The 24708-nt window shown below is 39.5% G+C and overlaps 1 protein-coding gene across 1 annotated transcript in view; it reads left to right on the top strand.

Moving 5' to 3' along the window:
* Window positions 1-24708, top strand: part of cfap20dc (CFAP20 domain containing) — a 567108-nt gene that overhangs the window by 224580 nt on the left and 317820 nt on the right. Inside the window, exons 6-8 of the mRNA XM_073072294.1 lie at window positions 970-1126; window positions 1452-1616; window positions 22007-22143. Of these exons, the coding sequence (XP_072928395.1) occupies window positions 970-1126; window positions 1452-1616; window positions 22007-22143 (459 nt within the window). The remainder of the gene's footprint in view (window positions 1-969; window positions 1127-1451; window positions 1617-22006; window positions 22144-24708) is intronic.

Below are 24708 nucleotides of genomic sequence, written 5' to 3'. Positions count from 1 at the left end.
CTGGAGTTTAAAAGAATCTAATTGAAATCTCATTGTATGTTGAAAGACCTAGATAGAATGGATGTGGAAATGATTTTTATAGTGAGTGAGTCTAGGACCAGAGGATACAGCCCCAGAGTAAGGGATTTCCATTTAGTACAGTGATGAGGAGGTTTTTCTTCAGCCAGAGGGTAGTGAATCTGTAGATTTCATTGCCACAGATGGTTGTGGAGACCAAGTCATTGAGTACATTTAAATCAGAGGTTGATTTTGATAACTCAGGTCATCAAGGGTACAGGGAGAAGACAGGAGAATGGGGTTGGGAGGAACAATAAATCAGCCACGATGGAATGGCAGAGCAGACTTGATGGGCTTTTTGGCCTAATTCTGCTCCTACATGTGTCTTGTGGTTTTATGGTCTCTAAGTAAAGAGTTATATGTAATAATTAGTTTATAATACAGTAATTCATATTTCTCCATCCTTGAATCCCTGCTTTTATATATTTCCAAAGCTTAGATAATTTCTTTGAGATCATTAGAATCAGGTTTATTATCTGTCTCTTAAAATGTGAAACTTGTTTTGTAGCAGCAATGCAGTGCAATGACATGATTACTTTGAATTACAAATAAATAGTGCCAAAGAAAAAATAACAATGTAGTGTTCATAGACTGTTCAAAGCTCTGATGCCATTTGACAACACTAATCTGAAACTGCGTGCTACTTATTATGCAAGAGCTTTCCCATTACGCACTTACTGAATTCTCTGCTCATCCATGCAGATGGGCATTTTCCCTCTGCTTGCTGCTTTCCCGCAACAATGTGAATCAGACTGACTGTTCATCACTTAAAGATTCAGAGTAAGAACCTGTAACTCACCACCTTCTGGCATGACATCTTGGCAGATCTGTACTTTATTATGTATATTATTGTGCTAGGATGAATTACAGGCAAAGCAATTCAAGTTAAATCAAATTTTCTTTTCCTTGCAGTGGAGCAACATTTGCATTGATATGGTGTCATTTACTAATGCAGCGTTCAAAGGAGCAGGTTTTCAGTCTCTAGATCGGATTGTTGTCTCAGCCAATTGTAAATTAAGGAAGATCTTCACAATGAAGCTCCAGCCACAGGATACTACTTTTGAGGATGGTATGTATTTGGGAAAGCGTAGACTTGTATAATGCTAAATAAAGATAATATCTAAAAATATTGATATTAAACAAGCAAGTTCATTTATGCAGAAACAAGTCACACATATGATTTACCAATAATGTCTCACCAACTTTCACGACACTGGATTAAAAATGAATAAAATCATACGGTTTCAAATTTATATTAAGCTACCATGATAACTGTGAAAACTATTGGAGTTGTTAATTTACCACTGATTATTTCAACTTTATGCTTGACTAAATTTTAACACATTGCTTAAGGTATTTTCAAAATTTTGTCCTGTATGTCTTCCTTTTCCCAGATATGTACTCTTTACAGTGTTTCTCTGAAGGACCCACAGACATGATTCCAAAATGCTGTCAGCTGGGCATTGATGTTGATCAAATTACACAGCTTCTGAATGTGGTAAAACTCAGACAAGGAGAACTAAGAATTGGAAGCCAACAATGCATTTCATCAGACTTAAGTATGATTGGAACACTTGTTCTGATAAATTTAATTCATAGTTTTGCTGTCACTTATTCTCTTTTTATGTCAATTTGAAATGATACAAGCAATTTAGCTTATACAGCACCATCTTCTAATTACATAGTGTAAATGGTACACATTATTTGTAGTGGATTGTCACAGTTGTCCTGACAAAATGATTGTTACAAAATTACTGAAGACTTTCCAAACTTTTCTGATCATTTTGTCTGATCTCTGAAAAACTAATGCTGTTCATTCAGTTGGTATCCTTAGAATTTTGTTGTGTAGGTGTTCATCACCTTTACTAAATATTTTAAAATAAGGGCATTTCAATTGCTGCCAGCAATTGGAGGTTAATTTTGAGGTGATTATCATTAAAATGTTTATACATTTGTAAATCTTACATTTCAATTTCACAAAATGGGTGTAGACATAATCTCACTGTTTCCAATACACACATCTTGATCTGGTAGTTAGTATTTGGGGCGTATTTGAAGTTTAGTGATCCAAGATTTAATTGAAAAAATGGCTTGATTTGATTCTTCATTCATTATATTTTCCTAGATAACTGAAAAAATGTAACATATTACAAGAAAAAAAATCTCTATTTCTCTTTATATGTGAACAAACCTTTGTTATGTGGAAAATGTTTGGTTAATGTGTTACCCACCAAGCCTTTATTACATTGGTTCAACAGCATAAGAGAATGTTTAGTCCTATACTAGATCTAAGATCTTATACCTTGGAGCGACGGAGGGTGAGAGATGATCTGATAGAGGTGAGTAAGATGATGTTAGGCATTGATCGTGAGGATAGCCAGAGGCGTTTCCCCAGGGCTGAAATGGCTAACACGAGAGGGCACAGTTTTAAAGTGCTTGGAAGTAGGTACAGAGGAGGTGTCGGGGTAATTTTTTACGCAGAGAGTGGTGAGTGTGTGGAATTGGGCTGCCGGCGACTGTGGTGGAGGCGGATACAATAGGGTCTTTTAAGAGACTCCTGGATAGGTACATGGAGCTTAGAAAAACAGAGAGCTATGGGTAACCCTAGGTAATTTCTAAAGTAAGTACATGTTCGACACAGCATTGTGGGCTGAAGGGCCTGTATTGTCATGTAGATTTTTTATGTTTTTATGTAACTAACTTCTTCACAGTACCTTCTGATGTTTGTGTAATATTTTATTTTCAGGGCAATGTACACTAGAAATTAAAACTAAACACAAATTTACAAAGACATTTCAGAGGCCATGGAGATAATTAAAACAAGGTGAGGAAAATAGAGAGGCTAGTGAGGAAGAATGTTTTCAGGAAATTGAGAGTAAGTTAGGGAAATAATACACTAAAAAGACAGGGGCTGAGGATGTGTTGTATCTGAGGAGAAAGTTGGTAGCAAGGTGGAAGCAGGGAACTGAAAATGGGAGATGGAATGAAAAGAGCAGTAGGAAGGAATGATAGATGGAGAAGGAAGATAGAATAAGAGATGAGGAACGATATAATCGGTTTGATGAGGGTGTGAAACAGAGAGAAGAATGACAAAAGGAAAACAATGATAATTATAGAAAGGAAAGCGAAGAGAGGAAAGGACAAGGAAAAGTGACGATAGTGATAGTAGGTTAGAGGAGTGGTAAGTAAGGAACAAATGAGAAGAAAGATGAGAATAAGGGAAGTGGGGAACATGTAGTTTGAGGAAGTAGCAAGATGTACAGAAGGCGAAAGGGGCCATTAAGCAGAATAGGAAGAGGAAAGTGAGGAAAGACAACAGGAAAGAAAACAGTGAGAACAGAGCTGTTAAATGAGGGGAAGAGTCTGGGTAAATGAGTTCCACAGTGGAAATTGATTTTTCTATAATAAATACTTAAGCAGAAGTTACTCTGATGACATACAGTACTATGCAAAAGTCTTAGGCAGCCTAGCTATACATATGTGCCTAAGACTCTGGTGCAGTACTGTATTTGTGAATGTGGAGCAGAGTGAGTTTGTAAATCTGGCAGGAGCAAAGGACGTTGGTAATGGTGAGGGTGGAATGCCGTGGGAGGGATGTGGGACAGGTGGCAGAGCAGAAGTGCCAAAGGTGGGAGGTAGGTGGTGCAAGTACAGACACACCCAGCCCTGAGACACCAGGCAAGGTAATTCCAAACAATTGATTTATTGATCACTGCCAAACGTCTTTCTAGTGCTTCTTGCTCTCTTCCCTCCCTTCCTCTTTTCCCAACCATGATTGCTCTCTCCCCGCTCCTTTCCCACTGTCGGTCCACAATAGAGACCCATATCAGAATCAGGTTTGTCATCACTCACATATGTTATGAAATCCATTTTGTTTGTGACAGCAGTACAGTGCAAAACATAGAATTACAACAGTACTGTGCAAAAGTCATAGGCACTCTATATTTATATAATATGTCCCTAAGACTTTTGCACAGTACTGTAGATATAATGTTGGAATTCCAGCTGAGGCTAGTTAAACCTTTGTCAATTGCACTGCCAGTCCTTCCTGATCTTTACTGTTGCTGCTTGATGAGGCAACCCACTGTTTGCACACAATCTGTAAGGCATCTGTAACATTGTGAATTTCATATTAGGCACCTGCACTGACATATGAACATGACATGGAAGAGTTTCTTCAGTTCTAAAAATGCAGTTCATGTCATTAATAATGTGGACCATAAGAGAGAATCGCAAGCTACAATCAGCAGAATACTTGGTTTTACAATCATGCAGTCTATTTGTAATATGAAAGTCTGTTCTAGGGGAAAAGAATAAACTGTATACTCCATGAAGTTTTCAATGAAAAGTGTCCATTGCTGCTTTAAAGATGCCAGAGACAGTAATTTTCTAGTTACGGGTAATGTATTATGTATCAAGGTTAAATGTCATTATCTGAAAATGAAGGTACAGTATTTTTGAATTAGTTAGCACACTATTATTCAGAAAGTCATGAACAAGTTGTTCCAATCCACAAAACACTGTAAAAAGGGCTCCCATGTAATCTTTTCTATTGATCATGGGGGATTCATTATAGTGAAGTTCAACTGTTTTTAGTGTGTTGAAGGTCATTATCTCATTAATGCATGAATTGCCAGGTTACCTTTGCTAGGGCTGCAGGCCAGTTAGCCTAACATCAGTAGTGGGGAAGACACGAGAAGGATCTCTGAGGGACGGGATCTACCAGCACTTGGATCGTCCAAGTCAGATTAGGTGGAGTCAGGATGGCTTTGTGTATGAAAAGCTGTGCTTAAAGAACCTTGGAGGTTTTGAAGAAGTTACCTAAAAGATAGATGAATAGCTTGTCTATAGACTTTAGGAAGACCTTTGACAAGGCCCTTCATGTTAAGTTGATCTGGAAGGCCAGGTTCCATATAATCTTCCTTATCAGGGAGAATCAAAATTACTCAGAGGTAGGAAGCAGAGGGTGGTGGTTGAAGGTTGTTTCTTGAAATGGAGACTACTGGTGTGCCGCAGAAGTCAGTGTTGTGTTGTTCGTTATTTATTGAAATGATATTGATGTGGATGTTCAAGACTTAATCGGTAAGTTTGCGGATGACAAGAAATGAGCAGGTGTTATTGATCATGAAGAAGGTAATTGTAAATTACAGGAGGATCTTGATCAATTAAGAAAATAAGCTGAAGAGTGCAAATAGATTTCAATACAGATAGTGTGAGGTGACACATTTTGCAAAGTCAAACCAGAGTAGTACTTGTACTATGAATGGTAGGGCACTAGCGAGTGTAATGGAACAGAGGAACCTAGAAGTGCAAGTTTATTGTTCATTGAAAACAGCAACACATGTAGACAGGGTGGTGAAGAGGCAATTAATACATTGGCCTTTAAGATTCAATTCAAGAATCAAGATGCCTTAATATCATTTCCTGTACACAATTCAATAGAGAATTAAATGATTGTTTCTCCAGTTCCAATGCAGCACAGAAAGAAAACACAATAAGATATAGAACACAGCAGTAATATAAAAGCACAATAAATATAAATATATAGATAGATAGATTGCATGTCCATAATGTGACACCAGGCACAGAAGCATCTGTACCTAAGGTGACTGACAGGAAATGATAAAGTAGTGGTGGTTGGGGTGGAGGTGTTGATCAGCCTTACTGCTCGAGAAAGTAACTGTATTTGCGTCTGGTGGTACTGACGTGGACATTACATAGCCTCCTCCTGATAGGAATGGGACAAACAATCCAGGAGCAGGATGTGTGGGATCTTTCATGATGTTACTGGCTCTGGGCCTCTACTCACTGGAATTCAGAAGAATGAGAGAGTTACCTCATTGACACTTATTAAATGTTGAAAGGCCTTGATAGAGTGGATGTGGAATGGGTGTTTCCTACGTTGGGGGAGTCTAAGACCAGAGGACACAACCACAGAGTAGAGGAGCACCTTTTCGAACAGAGATAAGGAATTTCTTTAGCCAGAGAGTGGTAATCTGTTGTAAGAACTGGTTATTTGAGTTACTGTCACCTTACTGTCAGCTTGAACCAGTCTGGCCATTCTCTGATCTCATTAACAACGCATTTTCTTCCACAGAACTGCCACTCAGTGGATGTTTTTTGATTTTCACACCATTCTCTGTAAACTCTAGAGATTGTTCTACATGAAAATCCCTAAAGATTGGCAGTTTGTGAGGTACTCAAACCACCTTGTCTAGTACCCACAATCATTCCACGGTCAAACACACCTAGATCACAATTTTTCCCATTCTGATGTTAGGTCTGAACAACAACTGAGCCTCGTGATGATGTCTGCATGTTTTTATGCATTGAGGTATTGTTATATGATTGCCTGATTAAATATTTGTAGTAACAAGTAGGTGAAACCTAATAAAGTGGCCACTGAGTGTATATTTCATCCCAGTAAATTCTCGGCCAGTACTCCATCCCAGTTATCTGTTTCATAATATTGCTTATTTTGCTCTAACTTGTTCTATATATCTTAAAACGATGCTGTACTTCCGGCATTATTTTCTCATGTTCTGCTTTTGGTTATTAGCTTCAACTTACATAATATTATGAAAGTCTTAGACTTCAAGTACCTCGGGTCAAGAATGATGAGTTCGGAGAAGGACATAAAGATACGGAAGGCGCTGGCATGGAGGGCTGTGAACGACATGAAGGAAATCTGGAGGTCGAACCTGACCAGAGGGCTCAAAAAGAGGATCTTCATAGCAGTCATAGAGTTCATTCTCACATACAGATGCGAGACCTAGACACTCACCACGACAATGTGAAATTCACTAGATGGTTGCTATACACAAATGCTCCGGATGGCTCTTGACGTGAGTTGGCAACAGCACATGATGAATGTCGAGCTCTATGACGACCTACCGATGCTCACTACTAAAATCAAGGCGAGAAGACTGCAACTACACCACCCTGAGCTACCAACCAGCCTAGTCATCACGTGGGAGCCCAAGCATGGAAGCATGAACCCTGGGCACCCTCTCAAGACTATGGTGAACACGCACCTAGAAGATCGCGGCACGGCTAATGTAGATGAACTGAACACACTGATGAGGGAGAGGGAGGAGTGGAGAGTCTATCATCGTGCTTGACACCGGTCCCCTAGGCCTGACTCAATGTAGTAGTAGTACATAATATTGATGATTGTATAATTACATTGTTATTAGATCGTAAGTTATAGGATCAGAATTAGGCCATCTGGCCCATCAAGTCTGCTTTGCCATTTCATCATGGCTGATCCATTTTCTTCTCGGCTCCATTCTCCTGCTTTCTCCCCAAATCCCTTCATGCCCTGACTAATCAAGAATCTATCACCCTCTGCTTTAAATATACCCAATGACTTGGCCTCCACAGCTGCCTGTGGCAACAAAGTCCCCATATTCACCAGTCTCAGACTATAAAGAAATTCCTCCTCATCTACATTCTAAAAGGATGCTCTTCAATTCTGAGACTGCGTCCCCTGGTCTTAGACTCCCCCACCACAGGAAAGATCCTTTCTCCACATCCACTCTTTTCAGGCCTTTTGACATTTGATAGGTTTTGATAAGATTACCCTTCATTCTTCTGTATTCTAGTGAGTAGAAGCCCAGAACTATCAAATGCTACTCATTTGACAAACCTTTCAATCCCGGAATCATTTTCATGAACCTGCTTTGAACCCTCTCCAATGTCAGCACATTCTTCCTTGGCTAAGCGGCCCAAAACTGCTGACAGTACAGCAAGTGAGACCTCACTAGTGACTTATAAAGTCTCAATTTTACATCCTTGCTTTTATATTCTAGTCATTTTGAAATTAATGCTAACATTGTATTTGCCTTCCTCACCACCGAATCAACCTGTAGATTAACCTTTAGGGAAGCATCTGTTGAAATGAGCAGTCAACGTTTCGGGCTGAGACCCTTTGACTGCTCATTTCAACAGATGCTGCCTGACCTGCTGAGTTCATCCAGCTTGTTTGTACGTGTTGATTTGACCACAGCATCTGCAGTGTACTTTGTGTTTAACTTTTAGGGAATCCTCCACAAAGACTTCCAAATCCCTTTGCACCTCAGATTTTTGAATTTTCTCTCCATTTAGAAAATAGTCTAATTATTATTTTGTAGCTGTGAAAAGAATGAACTATATGTGTAACTACCAGTGAATATTTCAGATTGAGTAATTCACAGAAACTATTAAAAGTATTTTGTCTATCAGGAGTAGCTTGACTCATAGATTTTACAAACAGCCAACATAAATGTAACTGTAGGGAGACAAAAGAAACTGCAGATTCTGGAATCAGGAGCAACAAATTATGTGCTGAAGAACAGCAGGTTGTGCAGCTTATGTGCTGGTGGGGGGAGAGGAAGCAATTGTTGATGTTTGTGTCGAAGCCCTGCGTCAAGGCTGAGAATGGGAGCGGTGACATAGGGGCCAGCAGTAATCGGTGGATTAAGGAAGGGTAACGGATGATGGGCGGGTCAAAGTCAGTAAGGGAGTCAAAGGGTGGAGTTGAGAGAAAGAGGTAGTTAGATAATGGAAGAAGGCAAAAGAAAAGAAATAAGGGAAGATGAAGTGAGGGGACAATGAAAGTGAAGACATTTGCTGGAGAGGTGAATGTTTCTGTTTATTCAATAATCTGCCAATTGTACTGACATTGAAGTAAATCATAATGTTTGCTCTAGACCTGTACAATTTATCTCTAAGCAAACAGATATGATTTTGGATGCATTAGGTTTAGTTCTGATTTCTCTTACCACATTGGTTTGCTAACTCTTTTTGGCATTTAAACAGAAGATTCAAAATGGAGGTAAAACTGGGACGCATTGAAATACTGAATTATTTTTGCTGAAATAGAAAATGCCAGAGAAGATTTAGGAGTGGAAATTTATACTTTGTTCCTGATGCTTAATGGGTGCTGCGCTTTTGGCACCCATTGGATTTCTTACCATTACTCAGTTCCATTGAATTAAGTAATTTTCTGATTTAAAACTAATAATTACTGTTGTCAAATGACTAGATTCACCTGCTATTTAAGGTAAAAATATTCAATTTTTTGACTGTCAGCATTGCTAACAAATGAGCAATTGTTGCCTTTAATTGCTTTTGAGAAGATGGTGGTGAAAACCTTCAATCACGGTAGCCATTCTATAAAGGAACGTGTGCAATGTTGTAATGTGAGGCGTTCCGAACCTTGTATCCAACAATGATGAAGGAATAGTAAAGTCAAAAGGGAAGCCTGCAGATGATGATGTTCACATGTGCCTGCTAACTGTGTCATTGTGGGTAAAAGGTTATGGGTCTGAAAAAAGCTGTTAGTGTAGTCAATATAGCACCTTTTCTACCCATATTACTGACACTAATATCTTTGAAAAATTAATATTTAATGACAACAGTTTCAAAAAAGTGTATAATGGAATTGGTGTGATTTTCACTTGCTCATGTAACATCAAAGCAAAGATTTGTTAATTTGCTAATTAGATTTAGTTCAAGTAACTTGAAAGTCAAGCAGAAAATTCCATGTGATTTCATATTTTAAAGTCTATGAACCACATAATATCAAACCAGGAATACTTCAGATAGCAAAGGTTAGGAATTTGATTATACAGAACTTTATTTAAGCTCTATGCAGTCCAAAAAAATTGTCTTCTTTACAAACTAGATCGAGGAATCAAATTAGCAATCACTTGTAAGTAACAAACATGTTAATTGCAAGATTAATCAGAGACTTCCAACTGTGATCCTCACTAATGTCCTGATGAAGGGTCTTGGCCCAAAATGTTGACTATTTACTCCCCTCCATAGATGCTGCCTGACCTGCTAAGTTTCTCCAGCACTTTGCGTGATATCCTGATGTCAAGCTTGCAACTAACTATTACACAAAGCTCATTTCCCCTGTAGTAACAAATTCATGCTCTGTACAATGACTGGTGTGAAGCAATCTGAGATATCTATGTCTTTGCTTTTCGGACATTGAATTTCTTCTTTAATGGTTGCCCTGGTAGTGAAACTACTGTCAGCACTCCATTTTGGGTAGAATTTGGGACAGATATTCCAGGCCACAGAAAGATGGGTTGAGGTGGTCTTTCTGGCAGGAGACAAACTCATGCCCAGCTCTGAAGAGGCTATTCACAGTATCTTCAGAAATGCCGTATTCTTTGTGCAATTTTCAGAGCAATCATAGGTGGGTGAAACTTTCAAAAGGCATTTAAATCACCTTCTGGAAACTGGTTCTCTCTCTATGTATGTCTGGGCAAGTGTGATCAATTTCCTAACTACTAGATTGTATTTTGCAAATTTATGCCATGTTTTAAAATTTGCTGTTCATCCTAGCACCGGAGATCAAGGAATATTGCTTAAAAGAAAATATTACACGTTTGATTTTAGTGAGGGAGCAGCATTTTGGCCACTTGGATTGACAGTATTTCCTCTATTGTAGGCTGCCATTTATTGTCCTTAAACACTGAGAATTTCGCCAATAAAAACTTTCCAGTCTAAGTGCTCAGCTGTTTGTGGACCATGAGAAGAAAAGTTGTGTAAATGTATTCCAATAGCTGTACTACTGCATTATCTTGAGATCTGCATTGCATGGCCTCATTCATTAATCATCCCTCCACAAATGCTGGCTGACCTGCTGAATATCTCCAGTGATTTTTTTTTCAGTAATAACAGGAAAGGCCCCAGAGCAAATCAAACATGAGAGCCAAGCTGACGCAGTATCCAGACAGGTTCACCTACACCAGTCAGAGCACAATGAATGAATCACTAATCTCATTAAATAGCTTGGTACAATAGCTACCATTTACTCAAAGTACACTTCCCTTAGAAATTTAAACAGTGGTTGTGATCTTAACTGCTTGGGGCTATTGTTCATTGCTGATGATGGTTATTTACCATTGCAGCCAGTGCAGCTGAAAATAATGCTACAATTAATGATAGTGGCAGTGACCAAAGAAATACATTGAGTGACATTCATTAAGACCTCATTCATCGATGAGAAATCTTTCTTTTTTCAGCCAGTAAATCAACTGACTATTAAGTAACAATGGGGATGAACTGATTAAATCTCAGCTGCAAATGCATCATGTTTCCTTGTCACAGCTCTTAGAAAGCAGGGTGGTCATTTTATTTCACCGTGAAAACTTGCTCACCTCTCAGCGTTGCTTTATCTGAGGGAGGGGCTGCTAAAAATGTAAAAAACCAGCCTCACCAGGGGAAAAAATTCTTAGATAAAAATTGGCTTCACATTGGAGTTCATATTTAATCATTGCTAGAACAGCATGGCAACTCTGGCACTAATCAAATTAATTTGCAGTCGTGTGTACTGCTGCAGTAAGGCAATTATTTTTTAATGGAAAACCATCCCTCACTGTCTAGCAACAATCAGGGTTTGTTCTTGAGTATGATGAAAAGAAAAGCATGATATTAACATCTTTCCTAGGCTATGCGGGGAGTGGCTTGCTTTTTGTTTATTACAAAAAGAACATTTCAGAAATATTTCATGCATGTACCCTAGAAAGTCAGTGGAGTGATGGTAAAAAATTGTAACTGAACATTTGTAAAACATACAATGTGATGCCCTTTCTGTCATTGCAAGGTTGTTTCTTTTCACTTTTAGTTGCCCGGATAACCTTGGTGATCCAGAAGACTTTCTCTTGCTCTGGGTAGCTTGGCTTCTAACAGCTGTCCATATCAGTTAATGCAGCTGTAATGCATTTGGCCGGGGTTTGTGGAAGTGAAAGCTGCCTGAGAGGCTGTGATGGGAGACTAATTAGTAGTCTTGTGGAGTGTGGAGAACAACAAGGTTGTGAACCTTAGCAATCACTGAGGCAATCTCTCAGGGCACTAAGTAATATAGTCCCTGCTGTTTGCTGTTTTCACTTTTCACCATGTCATAAAGTGCTAAGCCAAGAAAACAAATCCTTTGCCTTACTCAGTCTGTAACTACATCAATGTCCATTTACACTAATCCTACATTAACCCCACATTCTCATTGACAACCCCGATTCTACTGCTCACTTATGCATTCAGGGCAATTGACAGTGGCCAACTAACTGTCAATGAGTATTGCTTTGGAATTTAGAAGGAAGGTGGAGCACCTGCAGGAAACTCCACAGGGGAGCACACAAACACACAGCAGCCAACGCCAGAGTTGAATTCAAGTCACTAGCATTGTGAGGCAATTGCTCTACCAGGGTCATCATTGCTGCCCTTCTGCCGTGCACAAACTGAACAGGAAACAGATCTTATTGAAGATCTGTGTGATTCCGGAGAGATAGCGTTGGTTGAGAGAAGGGATTATATCTTTTCACAGAAACAATTTCACATTTGCTATACCTTTGCTTTTCTGGGAGGCCAGTTTGCTCACATGTAGCATCTGATTAGGGAGAACAGCTAGCATCTGATCTGCAATGTTTCCTTGCTCCTGTTTTTTGTTAAAGTATGTTTCTGGGTTCCATCCCTGTGTCCATTGAGAGTCACACTGCTCATAAGTGACAGGTGTTCTGTGATGATGTCAAGTCATTCCTCTTGCTGTATTGCTGTTACCAAAGTGCTTCTACTTGCTTTTGTACAACAAAAATCAAATCACTAGCCAGAATAAGTTAAAACTGATTTGAAGCAGAGAGATGAGGTGAGGTTTCCATTCGTACCTCTGCAGGTGCTGCCCTTTGAACCAATAGGTACAGGAGAAGGATTGTAACCTAACCTTTGCAAATAACTCATGTAGGCACTTGTGTGTGGACTGTGTGCTGGCTCTACACAATCACCTTTGAGAGTGTGGATGTGGACTTGATTTTACTTGCCACTATCTGCATTCAGCTGGACAGAACTGATAGCCTTAAATTAGTCAGCTTCATCATGGGTACTAGCTTCCATAGTATGCAAGACTCTTCAGGGAGCGGTGCCTCAGAAAAGCAGCTTCAATCATCAAGGGCCCCCACCACCTAGAGCATGCCCCTTCTCGTTGTTACCATCAGGAGGTACAGAAGTTTGAAGATGCAAACTCAATGATTCAGGAAGAGCTTCTTCCCTTTTGCCATCCAATTTCTAAATGGACATTGAACCCATGGACACTAGCTCACTACTTTTTTTTAAATTTCTATTTTTTTGCACTACTTATCTTAACTATTTAATATGTATATTGATGCTGTATATATTAATATATAGTAATATATTGCTGTATACATTAATATATACAGTAAGTAACATATATTACTATATATACAGGTCCACAATCCCTTATCCGAAATCCTTGGGGCCAGTTGCATTTTGAAATTCAGAATTTTTCAGATTTCAGAATCCCTCCTTATTAGTTCCAGGACCCCCTGCGGATACCAAAAAATACATATGCTCAAGTCCCTTATTTAATCTGGCTCAGTGCGATGGACTTTAGGACCCGGCGGAGCTCCGGACCTAAGTACATCCTCCTATATACTTTAAATCATCTCTATTTTACTTATAATACCTAATACAATGTAAATGCTATGTAAATAGTTTTTATATGTACTGTACTTTTTAGGGAATAATGACAAGAAAAAAAATTATTTCCAACAAAAACATTCAATAAAACATAAAAATATACAGCTTCAAATGAACCGAATGAAACACATGGTAAATGACTTATTGGAATAAATGTAGAACATCACTGTCACTATAAAACTTCAGTAACTTGCCTTTCTGTTTCTTTAAATCATATACAGTGGTAGTTCCGACACCATATTCTTCAGTAAGACGCCGTACTGACACACCACGATCAAGCTTCTGCAATAACTCCACTTTCTGCATTATTGATAATGATAGATGCTTCCTTCTCTTTTTCTCATTGTTACCCATAGGGGTATCTGCAGATCTTTTTGACATTTTCACAGAGAAATTAAACATAAAGTTAACAGTGAACACAAGATATCAGTGAACGGCAAATGCACGTGTAACCAGTACAGGTGCTGAGCCACAGCTGACGTTTGGCGGCATCTACTAGTGCTGCCCCGTCACACCTGAGTGACATCAGTTGTTGGCGAAAAACTTCAGTTTTCGGAGCCTTTTGGATTTCAGAATTTTGGATAAGGGATTGTGGACCTGATTTAATATATACAGTTATATTTACTATAATTCAGTTTTTTTCTACATGATCATGTATTGCATTGTACTGCTGCCATAAAGTTAACAATTTTAACAACATATGCTGGTAATATTAAACCTGATTTTGATTCCGATTTCAATTCTGCTTCGAATTCTAGCCATTCTCATTGTGTATTTACCCATATCTTATCTGAACTTACACTTACTCCAGCACTCATGATCACACTTTTGCTCTCAGTCATGCTCTTAAGGCCGATTTATACTTATGCATACAGCCTACACCGCAGCCTACGCCATAACCCTGATTTTCACTCCTGCGTCGCTCTATGCCGTAGTGAGCATGTGTTGGTGTGCACCAAATTGCTAGTTGGCGGTGGGGTTTCTTCGTGAGAGACATGGACAAGGAAATGCATTTCAAACATTTTTGCATGTTGGCAAGTATATTTGACGATTTGGTTCATCTGTTTCACATCGGTGTATGCACAGCCTACAGACATGGCGGAGAAGAAGCAACCAGAAATGCGTAGGAGGAAATGTGATGCTACCAAGCGTACCAATTACCATTGTTGCGGTCTGCGTCGCCACGATGTGTGAGTAACTTTTCTGGAGAGGTGCACGTCACCCTATGGCGTAGGGTACACAGTACCTACAGTGTAGTTGCAATGCACAAGTATAAATCAGCCTTTACTCTCATACACACAGAATAAAGAAGAGGCAGTGAACTATAGCAAGATGGCCTCCCTCCCGTCCTTACAATTTTAATGTGAAGACCTTTACCTTCATTATTCTACTTTGAAGCTTTTTGCACATGTATGTGAGTGTGATTAAATTTGGAAGCTTGTTGTGTTGAAGCTGGTTTGCAATAGCCTCCCCACATTCAAGCTTGCATATTTATCATTTCATTTTCCTATTTGTCAGCACACTAAAGCCAGTTATCAATCAGATAACACTGACAGGGCTGGTTTGATGTCTAAATGCTTCTAATCATGTCCTGCCAAGGAAAAGGCAGCTACATTGTTGGATAAGGCAGAAATATGATTTAGCAGCTGTAACTATGACTCAGAAGTCCTCTTTAGATCTACTCTGTTCACACTATTAATGAAAGAGATTAGAAAAGCCAACCCAAACACAGTTTGCATTATATCTGAAAATCCAATTTGATTCTGCCATTTCCTATTATATGTTTCAAATATCCTATTACAATTCAATTATAAATTCATCTAATTTCCCCACAATTGAAGTTAGGATAATTAATCTATAGTTCTTGATTTTAACTGTTTCTCACTTCTTTAAATGGTGGAGTTACAATTGCTAAATTTGAATCTATAGTTTCATTAGAAAATGACAACTGATACACTCATTGATCCTTAGCTGCATGCCACGCATCTGTCAATGAAGACAGATAAAAGTTTAATATATTTCTATAACATTTCCTGTATCTCTCAATATCAGCTTTTCCTGACTCAACTTTTAATCCATATTAGCTTTAACTTGTGTAGAAATTTCACAGACTGTTTTTTTTTTCTCACTAGACCACCCTAATATGCTGACACCCCTTTCCTTATTTTATCTGGTCCTTCTTTACTAAATTCAGAATTATTCCCATTTCCAAGGCACCATTTTTTTTTTGGCAGCATCACCCAGTACCCCCCTTAACTTTACCTTAGGGTGTTAGTACCTTAAAAGAGTACTGCTTTTCTCTCATCACAGTAGTAAATGGGATCAGGAATAAGCCACCAAACCCATAAAGTGTTCCCTACCTTCATTGTCATCATGGCTGATGTATATGGCCTCAGATCCTGTTTTATTCAGCTCCATCAATTCTTCAGTCTTTCAAATATGTGTCTGTCTTCACCTTAAATATATCTAATGATCTGGTTTCCACAACTTTCAGGAGCACAGAATTCCAGAGATTCACTACCCTCTGAGAGGAAGTTTCTCTCCACTTCAGTTTTCAATGACCATTTAATTTGTAACTGTGTTCCCTTGATTGTGGCTATTCCACTAAATGAAAACATCTCAACACCTACCCTGCCAAGCCCTCTTCAGATTTACGCATTTGAATCAGAATGGATTCGCCAATGATATGACTATTGTTGGCAGAATATCAAATGACAATGAAGAGCCATACAGGAGTGAAATAGATCAACTGATTGAGTAATGCTGCAACAAAAACTTTGCACTAGTGTCAGCAAGCCCAAGCAATTGATTGTGGACTTCAGGAAAGAGGAAGTCAGGAGAACACATTCCAGTCCTTGTTGCAGAGTTAGTGTTGGAAGGGTGAGTAGCTTCAAGTACAGAGGATCATCTGAGTCGTATCTGTGGCTCTTTTCCATCAGAAGTTTGAGGAGATTAGTATGTCACTAAAGACTATATCAAATTTCTACAAATATAACGTCCAATGGAGAGCATATGAACTAGTTGCATCACTACCTGATGCGGCATAAATGGTGAGTGGCGGCAATAGTAGTAATCTTTCAAGAATTATTAGATTCTGGAATGGTTCCAGAGGACTGGAAAGTTGCAAATGTAACACCACTCTTTAAGAAGAGAGGGATGTTAAAGACAGATAATTATAGGCCAGTTAGCCTGACTTTAGTGACTGAGAAGATGTTGGAGTCCATAATTAAGGTTGAAGTTTCAGGATACTTAGAGGCACATGATAAAATAGGATGAAGTCAGCATGATTTCCTTAAGTGGAAATTGTTTGAGGAAATAACAATCGGGATAGACAAAGGTGAGTTAGTGGATGTTGTTTGTTTGGATTTTCAAAGGGCCTCTGAGAAGGTGTCGCATGTACAGCTTCTAAACAAGATAGGAACCCATGGTATCACAGTAAAGATATTATGGTTAGAAGATTGTCTGACTGGCAGGAAGCAAAGAGTGGGAATAAAGCTGCCCTTTTCTGTTTGGTAGTTGGTGACTAGTGGCGTTCCACAAGAGTTGGTGTTCAGTCTTTTTCTTTACACATTATATGCCAATAATTTGGATGATGGAATTGATGGCCAAATTTGTAGACAATACAATGATAGGAGGAGGGGCAGAATAGTGTTGAAGAAGCAGAGAGTCTACTGAAGTACTTGTACAGATTAGGAGAATAGGAAAAGAAGTGGCAGATAAAGTACACTGTGGGGATATGTACAGTCAAGCATTTTGGCCAAAGGAACGAAGACTAAGACTATTTTCAAAATGGGGAGCAAATTTGGAAATGAGAGGTGCAAAGGGACTTGGGAGTTTACTTGCAGGATTCCCTAAAGTGTTTCTTGTAGGTTGAGTAGGTAGTAAGGAAGGCAAATGCAATGTTAGCATTCAGTTTGAGAGGGCTGGAATCTTAGAACAAGGATGTAATGATTTGTAAGGCATTGGTCAGACCACACTTGGAGCATTGTGAGCAGTTCTGGGCATCTTATCTAAGAAAGGATGTGCTGGTGTTGGAAAGGTCCCAGAAGAGGTTCATGGGAATGATCCCATGAAAGTGTTAACCTATCAGCAGCTTTTGATGGCTCTGGGCCTGTACTGACTGAAGAATGAGAGGGATCTCACTGAAACCTGTCAAACATTGAAAGGCCTAGATAAAGTGGATGTGGAGAGGATGTTTCCAATAGCTGGAGAATCTAGGACCAGAGAGCATTGCCTCAGAATAGATGTCCCAGAGATAAGGAGATATTTCTGTAGTGAGAGAGGTGAGTCGATGGAATTCATTGCCACAAACATAGTTAAGATAAAGTATACTTAAATTGGAGTTTAATAGTTTCATGATTAGTAAGGGTGTCAAAGGTTATGGAAGGAAGGAAGAAGAATGGGGTTGAGAGGGATATCAGCCATGCTGGAATGACAGAGCAGTCTCAAGGCTCCAATGCATGGGATTGTAAGAAGCTGCAAAGGGTTTTGGACCCATCCAGAGCTATCACAGGGACACCTTCCCCACCACTGAGGACATCTTCTAAAGGTGATGTCTCAAGAATATAGCATCCATCAATGAAGACTCTCACCATCCTGGACATGTCCTCTTCACCTTGCTAGTATTGGGGAGAATGGACAGGAGAGCCAATCTGAACATTTTTATAACACCTACCACCCCACAGCCTCCATGTCCAGTACATAATTCTCCAAAACTTCCACCACCTCCAACAGAATCCCACCACCAAACACATCCTTCCCTCTCCCCCACTTTCTGCTTTCTGCAGGGATCACTCGCTACGCGACTCCATCGTCCATTCGTCCCTCCCCATTGATCTCCTTCCTGGCACTTACCCTTGCAAACAGAACAAGTGCTACACCTGCCCCTACACTTCCTCCTTCACTACTATGCAGGGCACTAAGCAGTCCTTCCAGATGAGGTGACACTTCACCTATGCAACTGTTGGGGTTATTTGGTGCTCCCAGTGTGGCCACCTGTACATCGGTGAGACCCAGCATAGATTGGAAGACTGCTTCGGTGAGCAGCCACACTCCATCTGCCCACCGGAACAAGCAGGATCTCCCAGCAGCCACACATTTTAATTCCACTTCCCATTGCTGTTCCGATATATCCATCCATGGCCTCCTCCACTGTTGTGATGAGGCCACACTTAGGTTGGAGGAACAACACCTTATATTCTGTTTGGGTAGTCTCCAATCTGATGGCATGAACATCAATTTCTCAAACTTCCATTAAGGCCCCCTCCTTCTCTATTTCCCATCCCCTTTTTACTCTCTCACCTCATCTCACCAATCAATTTCCCACTTCTTTACTTAATCCTTCCCCTCCAGGTTTCACCTATCACCTGGTGGCTCTCTCTCCCCCTCCCCCCACATTTTAAATCTACTCCTTAGCTTTTATTCTCCAATCCTGCTGAAGGGTTTAGATCCGAAATGTCGATTGTACTTTTTTACCATAGATGCTGCCTGGCCTGTTGAGTTCCTCCAGCATTTTGTGTGTCATACCAAACTGTCTAGCTTCATTTGGTGGCTCAAATTGGCACAGTCTTCCATTAATTCTATTAAGGATTTATTGATTATGCCCGCAAGAAAATGACTCTCGCCGAATATGGGGACATATATGTAACCTGCCTAAATGACTAGCATCCGGTGACATTAACAACAACTATATAAAATGCTTTGAGCGCCAGTCATAGAGCACGTTAAACCCTTTCTCTGGGCTACATTGTATCCTTTCCAGTTTGCTTATCACTCAAATCGATCCACTGACAATGCAATAGCCTCAACCCTCCACCGTGTTCTGTCCCACCTAGAAATTGGGGTCTCATAAGCAAGACTGTTGTTTATAGATTTAAGTTCAGCATTCAACAACTTCATACCCCAAAAACTGGTGGGGAAACTGTCCTTGCTGGGTCTCAACACCTTACTCTGCAGTTGGATACTGGACTTCTTAACAGTAAGCCCACTGTCATTAGGTGTGGGCAGCAATGTCTCTAGTCTCAATACACTGAGCACTGGTGCCCCCCCCCCCCCCCCCCAAGGCTGTGTGCTTAGCCCGCTGCAGTTCACACTGCTGACACATGACTGTGTCGTAGGATCCAGTTCAAACTGTGTCATCAAGTGTGCGGATGCCACAACAGCGGTTGCACTTAACAAGAATGATGTTGAGTTGGAGTATAGAGAGAAAGTGGAACAGCTGGTGGTTTGGTGTGAGAAGAACAGCCTAAGCCTGAACCTGGAGAAGACAAAGGAAATCTTTGTGGACTTCAAGAAGGTCCAAATGAAACATCCTGCTCTGCAAATACATGGCTCCTCCTTAGAGAGAGTTAAGTACACCAAGTTTCTGAGAGTTCACATCACAGATGACTTCACTTGGTCCCTTAGTATCAACTCCCTGAACAAGAAGGCACAGTAGCGCCTCCATTTCCTAAGAAGATTGAGGCAAGCAAGGCTCTGATTTCCCCCACCCCCCTCCCTCGTCTTAACTGAATTTTACAGGAGAACCATTATCATCCTGACCTCTCCATCTGGTTTTAGAGCAGCAAAGCATTGGGCCGGAAGTCCTACAAAGGTCTGTGAGAACAGCTGAGAGGATCATAGGAGAGTCTCTACCATCCATCGAGGACATTTGTCAGGACCATTGCATACACAGGGCACTTAGTGCTATCAAGGATGCCACCAATCCATCCAGCATCCTCTTTGACTTTCAGGCTGAGAAACCATTTCTTCCCCCAGACCATTAGGCTTATGAACTCCCTGCTGCATTGTATTCGAAGTGTCATTGGTTAATCTGTTCTGTACTTTACAAAATTTAATATTGATGCACTTTAGTTGGTTATCTATGTGTGATTCATCTGTAGATTTTATCCGTACCTTCACGTGTTATGTGTGTTATATGTACTACTGTGCTTTACACCCTGGTTTGAAGAAATTATATCTTGTTTCTATGTACATTATATGGTTATATACATTATATACATGTATATTGTTCAAAGACAATAAACTTGGCTTCTTAACTTGACTCAGGAAGAAACTTTTTCAGTTTTGCTGTCTTGGCTAAGATGTTTCTGTATCTCCTACCAGATGGCAGGTATGGGATAGGTCTTTAACGATGTTATGAACACACCATAGGCATCGAGAGCTGTAGATTGTCTCCCGGTTTTCCCTCTTAATTGTCTACTTTTACAGATCTATCCAGGTAACCAGGTAACCAGACAATTTAATAAATCTATGTCTAAGTATCAGACGTCAGGTCATCAACTCTGAGCTGAAGATCCTCGAGTCACTATGCTTGGTGGACATGTAGACACAATTTCAACTCCCACATGCTTCTACAGCATATCATACCAGTCTCAAAATATTTTACTCATCCAAATCTCACTCTGCATAGGCTGTACACCTCTGCAATTTATAGTCTTAGGCCATGATTTGTGCACAAAGGCAGCAGTACTGAGTCACCTACTTAATTTAATGAGTTCTAGCTGGTACCCAATTAGCTGGGAAAGTAATGTTTTATGTAAGTATGTTAAGCAAAGAGTTTTTGAATATTAAATTAAAACTCTCTTTAGTCACCAAAGTCTGCCACTCTGTTACTGCACACAGGGTTTATGCTGTGCTAGAAATATTTTTCAGTGTTCATTTGGGATGGCTTTTTAAAAAAAAAAATAAAGTATTGGTAGGGTAAGATAGACTATTTCAAAGCTTCACTGTTTATTGGATTGTTCGGATAAAAAATTACCTTTATTTGTTGCATGTGCATCGAAACATGCAATGAAATGTGTTTGTGTCAAATCAAATCAGCCAAGATTGCGCTGGTCAGCTTGTATATGTTACCACTTTCAGGTACATTATCATGCTCTTCAAATAGGTCCATTATTTTGAAAAAATAAAGTAAGGTTCATGGGTTTGAAGTTGTGTCTTTCTTTAATCACTATTTTTAAAGTGCTTGTTGCATTAAGCTATTTCATTGTTTAAGCTTTGAACTACCACTATTCCTGAAATATTTCCCAGAACTAAAACTTGCCTCGCAAAACTTCTGAATAAGCTCTGACTCTTTGGGTTAAATTTACAAAACCCTTGAGCTTTGTTCTGAGCTTTATTAGTCTGCTTACTATTTCTACTTTGATTATATCAAAATAATTAATTTGACTTACTGTCTCTGTCTCAGGAGGGAATATTGCTCGTGTCTTCGCTTATGTTTACATGACAGAAGTAATTTTTCAGACATTGCCTTTGCACAGTCTTTGATTTGATCTCTTATTCTTCCTGATTTTGGAAACTATTTATATTTAATTCTGCCATTTGTAACAATGGCATAAATTAAAGTTGTCTTGTTGCTTTTGCTTTCCATTTTTAATTAATGTACTGAACATTTAAATGGTAGCTTGTAAGAGGAGGCAGAAAATTCATAACTTCTAAGGAACATTCTTCTATTTTAATTCAGACCAGCATTCCAGTCGTGGAGCAGTCAGCGCACGTAGTATTAGGAACCAAGATATATCACACATTGCATTTGGATCAAAAGTACTTGGACCACCTCCAGCTATCGGCAGAAGAGTTGGCACAACAGTATCTAAAGATGTAAGTTTAAAGTAATCAGTGATAATCTGCTCAAAATTATCATGACATGTGAGTGAATTTTTAGAACAGTATTGCCAATTTGGGGACACTTCAAAGAGATTCACCACTCCTGGTCTTGGCTAGTACTGAACTAAGGAATGCTCTTTCTAATATGTCAGCTTTTAGAGGAGATGCAAAATTGTATGTTGCCTTAGTGAATGTAAGCTATCTCAGGACTCTGTTTCTATCAATACCCACATCAGACTGCTGATTATTGATTGCAGCGCAGCATTCAACACCATCATGCCCTCTGTACTAATCAACAAGTTCCAAAACCTGGGCCTTTGTACCTCCCTCTGCAGTGGATCCTTGACTTCCTCACAGTCAGCGTGGATCAGAAATAACATCTCCTACTCACTGAAAATCAACACTGGTGCATCTCAAGGATGCATGCATAGCCCACTGCTCTCCTCTCTCTACATCCACGTCTGTGTGGCTAGACATAGCTCAAATACCATCTATAAACTTGTCAATGACACAAATATTGCAAGCAGAATTTTGGATGGTGACAAGGAGGCATACAGGAGTGAGATAGATCTGCTGGTTGAGTGGTGTTGCAACAACAACCTTGTTGTACCCAGTGTTAGTAAGAACAAGGAATTGACTGAGGACTTCAGGAAGGGGAAGATGAGGGAACACACACCAGTCCTCATCGAGAGATCAGCAATGGAAAGGGGGAGCTGTTTCAATTTCCTTGGTGTCAAAATCTCTGAACGTCTACCTGGGGCTCAACATTTAATGCAATTATGAAGATGGTATGCCAGCGGCTGTTTCATTAGCAGTTTGAGGAAACGGTATGTCACTAAATATTCTTACAAATTTCTACATGGAGAGCATTTTAACCGGTTGTATTACCATCTGGTATGGAGAGACCACTGTACAGGATCCAGTAAAAGCTGCAGAAATTTGCAAATTCAGTCAGCTCCATCATGAGCTCTATCCTCTCCAACATCACGGACATCTTCAAAAGGTGTTGCCTCAGAAAAAAACAGCATCCATCATTAAGGATCTCCATCACCCTCTTCTCATTGCTACCATCAAGGAGGAGGTACAGGAGCCTGAAGACACACGCTTAATATTTTAGGAACAGCCTCTTCCCGTCTGCCATCAGATTTCTGAATGAACAATGAACTCATGTACACCATCTCTATTTTTTTTTCATTTATTTGCTCTCTTTTTACACTGCTTATTTAATTTGTATATATACCTTATTGTAATTTATAGAATTTTTTATTATTTGGAATTGCAATATACTGCTGGTGCAGGACAACATGGCATATGCTATTGATATCAAACCTGATTCTGCCTCTGTTTGGGAAAGATTGTTTTGCCAGTCTATTAGTCATTTTATTTTGACAACTAACATGACAAAAACAAATTATCTGGCAATTTATCTAATTTCTGATTCTGATGCTAGCAAATTGCATACTTCAAAAACTTAATTAACCTTGGAGAAATTCTAAGAGTATAAAGGCAGATTAATTCAGTGCATGACAATTTTTATCTTTGTTTAAAATTTCAAAGTTTCATAGTTGAGTTTATTGTCATATGCAGCAGTACATATATGGACAGGTACAATGATAAACTTATTTACAGCAGCATCATAGTCACCACTAGTCTACAATGAGGGATCAGCAGTCAAGAGAGTTAGCAGCTTTAAATTCCTGGATGTTAACATATTAAATGACCCATTCGGAGCTCAGCATATACAGTAGATGACTACTCTGATTTCCAAGAGGACCAATTTGGTCCTTTGCAATCCTTTTGTTCTTAATATGCAGTATCTGTAGAAGTCCTTGGGATTCTCCTTCAATATTTCTGCTAGAATAACCTCATTCCTTCTTTTAGTCATCTCGATTTCCTTCTTGGGTGTTCTCTTGCATATCTTAAAATCTTCAAGTACATCATTGTTCCTGCCCATATCTGCCATGTACCTCCTCCTCCTTCTTAACCAGAGCCTCAATATCAATTGAAAACCAAGGTTTCCTATACCTGTTATCCTTGCTTTTTCTTGTGAAAGGAACATACAAACTTCATAGTCTCAATATTTATCTTCTGAAGGTCTCCCATTTACCAGGCCCACCTTTGTCTGAAACCAACCTGTCCTAATTCACACTTGCCAGATCCTTTCTGATCTCAGCAAAACTGGCCTTTCTCCAATTTAGAATGTCAACTTGAGGACCAGACCTATCCTTCTCCAAAATTATATTGCATCTAATGGCATTATGATCACTAGATGCAAAGTGTTCCCCTACACAAACTTCTGTCACCTACCCTGTCGTATTTCCTAATAGGAGATCTAGTATCACCCTGCCTTCAATTGGGACTTTCGTGTATCTATTAAGGAAATGTTCCTGAACATATTTGGAAAAAAACTCTTTCCCATCTAGTCCTTTTACAGTTTGGGAGTCCCAACCAATATGTGGAGAGTTAAAATTACCTACTGTCACAATCTTACGTTTCCTGCAACAATCAGCAATCTCTCTACAAATTTGGTCCCTTACATCCCACTGACTATTGAGTGAT

This window comes from Hemitrygon akajei, chromosome 19 (genome assembly GCF_048418815.1).
Source record: "Hemitrygon akajei chromosome 19, sHemAka1.3, whole genome shotgun sequence".
In the NCBI taxonomy this organism is placed as follows: Eukaryota; Metazoa; Chordata; class Chondrichthyes; order Myliobatiformes; family Dasyatidae; genus Hemitrygon; species Hemitrygon akajei.
The sequence above is the reverse complement of the archived record's forward strand: the minus strand, read 5'-3'. Positions and strand labels throughout refer to the sequence as shown.